This window comes from Apium graveolens, unplaced genomic scaffold (assembly GCF_009905375.1).
Source record: "Apium graveolens cultivar Ventura unplaced genomic scaffold, ASM990537v1 ctg3578, whole genome shotgun sequence".
In the NCBI taxonomy this organism is placed as follows: domain Eukaryota; kingdom Viridiplantae; phylum Streptophyta; class Magnoliopsida; order Apiales; family Apiaceae; genus Apium; species Apium graveolens.
Window position 1 is genome coordinate 52,288 of NW_027418165.1, and position 6,922 is coordinate 59,209.

Here is a 6,922-nt window from a genome sequence, read left to right on the forward strand (position 1 = left end):
TAGCCAACCAACCTCTTGATGTCGGCTATATTTTGTTGAACCACTACAGACCTGTAAGAAAGCTGTAAAAAAATAATAATCACTTATTACCATATTAAAGTAATGTATTTTATTTATAACAACATAAAATTTTAATAACATACTATTTTTAAAATATAGTTAATCAATATAGCCAATACCATCGAATTACAATACCTTACATGTGCAACAAATTTTAAATATTATCCTAGAGGCCCAATTTAGCGGACCAATTACTCTAAGTAAATAAAAATTATAAACACAGCTTCTAAAGCCCAAATTCTGTCGATTACAAAGCCTAACATATCGGGTATTGGCCCTTAATCTCATAATTTGAGAGTAAATTGTCCAAAATATCACAATCCGGAAAAATGGCCCTTTTATCATTTAAAAACGCATTTTTTATTTTCGTTTGTACAAAACATATTTTTTATTCACGTTCATATTAATTTCAGAATATAAAATAAGTTTTATAAAAATAAAAATTAAAATTAAAATTTTGAAAACGCATTTATAGGATGCGTTTATGGGGTAACGCATTAAAACAATGCGTTTTTCAACCTAGAACGAAGAAAAATAATGCGTTTTCTTAAAATTTTGCAGGCCCAACTTCAAAGCCCAATACAAAAGGAAGTCATGTTTGAGTTGATTGATAAACGTGAGTAAACCTTGCGTTTATTAGTGATAGTAAGGGCCATCTCCTTCACCTTGTGATAATTTGGACCATTTAATCTCAAATTGTGAGATTAAGGGCCATTATTCTAACATATCTCCTCTGAAAAGAAAAGTAGTGCGGCCACAAATTAGGGTTTCGACTACTGGTTCAGTTAAGGGGGTTCAGTGTTCCATTTGTTAGCTTCTATTTTCAAATTCGATTGAGGGCTTATATCTTCAAGTATGTTTATTTCTCAATTAACGGGGTCAATTTAGGTATCCTTCAATTCTCTCTTATCTCGATTGTATGTATATTTGCTTTAAATTGTATGTAAATGTCTCGATTTAGGTCTTGATTTCTATATGTGTGCTTTGGTATTTGTTAAAACATGTGTTGTTCCTAAATTGGTTATGCCTCTCTCTCTCTCAAGTAAAATATGCTAGAGAGAAAGTTTCTTATATCTGATTTTAGGTTGAAAAATATTTTTAAAATAATCAAAACACCAATTCATGATTGAATACTAGTCAGATGTACTAGTAAAACATCAGTTTGACTGTTAAAATGGAAAATCAAATAAAATATTTTGATATGAAATTTTGGTTGTATCACTAATATATATATCTGGTGACATCCACATGGTTGGATCGTTGAAATATATTTTTAAAATAATCGAAATACTAATTCAGGATTAAACATTACTTAGATGTACTAGTCAAACTGATATTTGACTGTTAAAATGGCAAACCAAGTAAAATTATTTTGATATGAAATTTTGGTTCTATCACTAATATATATATCTGTTGACATCCATATGGTTGGATCGTTGAAAAATATTTTTAAAATAATTGAAACACCAATTCCTGATTGAACACTAGTTAGATGTACTAGTCAAACTGATGTTTGACTCTTAAAATGGCAAACCAAATAAAAAAATTTTGATATGAAATTTTGGTTGTATCACTAATATATATATTTGTTGACATCCATACGGTTGGATCGTTGAAAAATATTTTTAAAATAATCGAAATACTAATTTAGGATTAAACACTACTTAGATGTACGAGTCAAACTGATGTTTGACTGTTAAAATGACAAACCAAGTAAAATTATTTTGATTTGAAATTTTGGTTGTATCACTAATATATATCTCTTGACATCCATACGGTTGGATCGTTGAAAAATATTTTTAAAATAATCCAAATACTAATTCAGGATTAAACGCTACTTAGATGTACTAGTCAAATTGATGTTTGACTGTTAAAATGGCAAACCAAATAAATTATTTTGATATGAAATTTTGGTAGTATCACTAATATATATATATATATATATATATATATATCTGTTGACATCCATACGGTTGGATCGTTGAAAAATAGTTTTAAAATAATCGAAACACTAATTCAGGATTAAACACTAGTTAGCTGTACTGGTCAAACTGATGTTTGACTTTTAGAACGGCAAACCAAATAAAATTATTTTGATATGAAAATTGGTTATCAGTAATATATATACCTATTGACATCCATACAGTTGGATCGTTGAAAAATAATTTTAAAATAATCGAAACACCAATTCAGGATTAAACATTAGTTAGCTATATTAGTCAAACTAATGTTTGACTGTTAAAATGACAAACCAAATAAATTATTTTGATATGAAATTTTGGTAGTATCACTAATATATATATCTGTTAACATCCATACGGCTGGATCGTTGAAAAATATTTTTAAAATAATTGAAATACTAATTTAGGATTAAACACTAGATGCACTAGTCAAACTAATGTTTGACTGTTAGAATGACAAATCAAATAAAATTATTTTGTTATGAAACTGTTAAAATAGCAAACCAAATAAATTTATTTGTTTCTGAAAATTTTGTCATATCACTAAGATACGTAGATGTATAATTATTTTTTATAAAGAAAAAATTACGTGATAAAATTATTTTTTATAATGAAATATTATTTGAACGAGTAAATACTTAATATTGTCATGAAACTATCCCACAAAATTAATTGGATTACATATAGGATAATTTCTTAAAATATTAATAAATTTTTTAATAAAAAGACTGGCTGCAAATATTAATGATTTAGACACGTATTTGACTATAAAAAATGCAAAATTTCAATATAAGAGCATCTCCAACCACATAAAACCCTTAGTTAAAAATCATTAATACATACTATAAATAAAAAAAATAGAGATTATGTAAAAAAAAATTCATCTCTAATGGTGCATTCCCCTTATCTATAAATATAGTCAACCTCTTGATGTTGGTTATATTTGTTGAACCACTATAGACCTGTAAGAAAGCTGTAAAAAAAAATTAATCACTTATTACCATATTAAAGTAATGTATTCTATTTATAACAACATAAAATTTTAATAACTTATTATTTTTAAAATATAGTTAACCAATATAGCCAATACCATCGAAACACAATATCTTACAGGTTCAACAAATTTTACATACTCCCTCCGTCCCGTTGAATATTATACGTTCACTGTTTGCACGTATTTCGAGGCTTCTATAAAGTATAGTTTGATAATTTTTTTCTCAATTTTATTTTTTTTGAATAAAATTTTAAACATGAAACTTTTATTTTAGAATTTTTTTTTAAAAAAATATTGTGGAGTTATGTTTTAAATGAATATTGAAAAGCGTGCCGAAAAATAACGTATAAAAATGAATGGGACAGAACATGCCCAACCAATTATCGCTAATCGGAGATGCTCTAAGTAAATAAAAATTATAAACATAGCTTGCAAAGCCCAAATTCTGTATGTATGTATGTATGTTTTTTACTCAATTAACGGGGTCAATTTAGGTATCCTTCAATTCTCTCTTATCTCGACTGTATGTATATTTGCTTTAAATTGTATGTAAATGTCTCGATTTAGGTCTTGATTTCTATATGCGTGCTTTGGTATTTGTTAAAACATGTGTTGTTTCTAAATTGGTTATGCCTCTCTCTCTCTCAAGTAGGCTAGCAGAATAAGGTTTCTGAAACTTTGACTATTTTAAAAAAATTTTGTGATTTTTCTTATATTGTTCTCTGATTTTTTGTTTTTAAGTTGGATAGCTCTTTTCAAACTGGTTGTGCAGAAATGCAGAGAGCAGTATTGATAGAGTGGTTAAATAGAACATTTTCTGATGTCAACGTGCCACTACATTCTGCTGATGGTTAAATAGAACATTTTCAAAATGGTATGTATGGTTGTGTTGTTTCTTTTTTATGTTCGTATGTTTGTTGGCTATTGTTTGGATTATTTGCCTCTGATTCAGTGTTTTCATGTTAAAAGAAGTTAAAGATAATAAAAATGGGTGATTTGGGAAGACTTAGGATGTGTAAAATATGTATAATGAGCTCTATGCTAGAGAGAAAGTTTCTTATATCTGATTTTAGGTTGATCTTAGAGTCTTCAACAAAGCTGAAAGGATTATGAAGTACTTGAATGTGAAGGTTAAGAGCTCCAAACTTGAATCTTACTATAGCATGTGCACGATTGTAAAAATTGAAATTGGGTTTATATAACCTTTTTTTTTGCAATACTTCTTGTATTGCTTATTTAATTAAACTATATGTTGTCCACTCGTAGCAGAAAAGATAATAGCAACAAAGAAAATGGTAGATTATTTTTGTTTTTGAATGGATGTGAGATATGGGTACATAAAGTAGCAGAAACCAAAAGATTCATGACAGAAATGGCAAATTGGAGATTGTGTGTCAACTGATTGTACCTTTGGTACATTGTTAACGTTAAGTAGTAGTTAGACAGACGAATGGTATTAAGCTAGTGAAACTCTGTCCTGATGCATTTGAGTTTATTAATTTGACCTTTCCTTTGTAAATAGCTCAAATAAAATGTTGCTTATAAGTTTTGCAAGATTTGCCCTTTTAGATGTCGATATTACTGAGTGGGAATTTGGTGTTCAACTTCGAATGCAATACTTTGTTTCGACATACATGTCTCTATCAACTCTTCTCACTTTGAAACATAAATTGCAGGCTCTCAAAGATCTCTACACACATTTGACTCCAATACAACGTGTAAATATTGCACGTCATCCTAATAGGCCAACGTGTCTTCACCACATATTTAATATTACTGAGAAGGTATTAGTAAAGGTTTTTTTTAATTCTCATGCTTCTATTTTTCTTTAGTTAGACTAACAATGATATTCTAAAAGATCCCTTAGTATTTTATTTTATATCTCTCCAGTTTGTAGAGCTACATGGTGATCGAGGAGGGTATGATGATCCTGCAATTATCACAGGTCTTGGATCAATAAATGGAAGAAGCTACATGTTCATTGGTCAACAGAAGGGTAGAAACACAAAGGAGAACATTATGCGCAATTTCGGAATGCCTACACCCCATGGGTATGTATATATGGAGGTGACTTGAGCATCTATTTGTTTACTGTTTCGTGATTTAAATGTGAACTGCTAATGATGAAGGAAAGTTCCCTAATTAGTAAACAGAAAAAGGGTAAAATAACAGTGTAAAAATATTTCTGTCACATCGAAAAATTTGGCACCAAGCCTTTTGGCATATGCAGCATTATGCCTACCAATTGGATATTCATTACTTCTTAGTTGTTAACTAGTGAGATTAGCTTCTTAAAGTGCAATTGGATTCTTTATTATTATTTGATTATTTCTGTAATCGTGCACTTGTAGGTGGTATACACCATCATGGGTTGTCCTGCTGGGCCAGGTACAAACATTTCAAATCTGTAGCTTTTGTTGGAATGGTAAACAGTTCTGAATACTGCTGTAAGAGTCTAACCTAACGGTACAAATTAAACCTGCTTTAAGCTTTATTCTATAGTTTTGTTACTAAAATACCAGCCTTCTATAGGCAAACCTTATTTTCTTTTGATGGCCTGCGTTCGAGGGTTTCTCTATTAATGTCCTTGAGCCATTTTTGGTTTTCCAATTTGTATCTAGACATACAACATCAGTTAGGATGTATTTTTAACCTAGTCTGACATGATTAATCGTGACATGGCCTAAGAATGCAGTTTCGAGACATTGACCGTTTCTTTACAGTAATGTTGATTTCTTTTGGTCCAGTATGCCATCTGTTTTTTTTAATTCTATTTGTTTCCTCTCTAGCTTATTCATCAACAAAGCTAGAGAATTCGATTTAGGCTTTATAAAGGAAATAATCCCAATCAATTAGGCTTGATTACATTTATTGAAGAAGACAGGAAAATGTAGATGCCACACATTTACATTGCTCTGCAGGTAATGCTCGTTTTCATAAAAATTGGTACTCCTTAGGGTTCCTGGAGCATTTTATATATTCTACATGTACCAAACTTTAGCTTCCACTTATAGAAGCTAATCCTCCAGCTTCTAAATTAATATTGCATAAAGCCAGCTGATAAGAACTCTAATTACTCAAAGTACTAGATATCATCATATTGCAGGAAATGAAAATTTTAATACCTCTACTAGCGCTTGGTAGGATTATAATCATATTACTTGTGAGGATTCATATTTACTCGAAGTATTAGATATCATGATATTAGTATATGACTGTCAGGAGCATCAAAAGTAAATATATTTATAATTATTAATTATATCTACTGTGTAAATCAGGAAACCTGATTAAGTATTAATTAGTTACAACCATATTCAGGTATAAAAAGAGTCATGTCCGCATAGCTAAATTTACTACATTTTAAGTATTTTTTGGGAATAAAACTGTTGAGTTACATTATAAAATTGTTCAAACCACAATATGATTACAATTCTATTTTCGTAAAACTCTAAATTATTTCTTGATAGGGTACTTGGGTTTGGGTTCATCTTAGTACATTACACCATATTTTGGTTTCACCCTATATTTCTCTTTCATGTAGAGTTTTATGTTGTTTTTTAACAAAATATAGATTGAAAATATTATAATTACAAATTTTCTATTTTTCGTACAATTCTTTTTTATTTTTTATTTAAATAATAAAATGGAACCCTTTAAACAGTATTATTATTAATTAATAAGGAAACCATCGTTTGAGGGATACTTTGTTTCACCCCTTTTCGGTTTTACGAACTTTCGGTTTCACTCCTTTTTAAATCTTACTATAGCTATAAATACACCATTTTTATTTTTATTCATATATGACTTATAATTTTATATGTAATATTTTATCCATTTTTGATTCTATATCACATATCTATATTGTTTTTATTTAGATATAAACGAATCGTAATACATGTAATTTCTA

General features: G+C 29.0%; 1 protein-coding gene across 4 annotated transcripts; it reads left to right on the plus strand.

The window, feature by feature from the left end:
* Nucleotides 1-804: 804 nt before the first annotated feature.
* Nucleotides 805-5,610, plus strand: LOC141701210 (acetyl-coenzyme A carboxylase carboxyl transferase subunit alpha, chloroplastic-like). Of its 4 annotated transcripts, none has more exons than XM_074504902.1 (5): nucleotides 805-948; nucleotides 3,788-3,889; nucleotides 4,692-4,799; nucleotides 4,906-5,066; nucleotides 5,367-5,610. In XM_074504902.1, the coding sequence occupies exons 2-5, from the start codon at nucleotides 3,887-3,889 to the stop codon at nucleotides 5,452-5,454; spliced, it is 360 nt and encodes a 119-aa protein (XP_074361003.1). In that variant the 5' UTR covers nucleotides 805-948; nucleotides 3,788-3,886; the 3' UTR covers nucleotides 5,455-5,610. The 4 variants fall into 4 exon arrangements, with proteins under 4 accessions (XP_074361003.1, XP_074361001.1, XP_074361000.1 ...); XM_074504900.1 differs by lacking the exon at nucleotides 805-948 and adding an exon at nucleotides 3,407-3,509; XM_074504899.1 differs by lacking the exon at nucleotides 805-948 and adding an exon at nucleotides 3,425-3,509 and having other exon boundaries at nucleotides 3,757-3,889.
* The last annotated feature ends 1,312 nt before the right edge of the window (nucleotides 5,611-6,922 follow it).

Bases quoted from the DNA above. Each gene is read 5' to 3' on its own strand.
- LOC141701210 (XM_074504902.1), top strand. The intron at 4,800-4,905 runs GTATTAGTAAAG...ATATCTCTCCAG, and splicing joins TATTTAATATTACTGAGAAG to TTTGTAGAGCTACATGGTGA. The intron at 5,067-5,366 runs GTATGTATATAT...GTGCACTTGTAG, and splicing joins GGAATGCCTACACCCCATGG to GTGGTATACACCATCATGGG.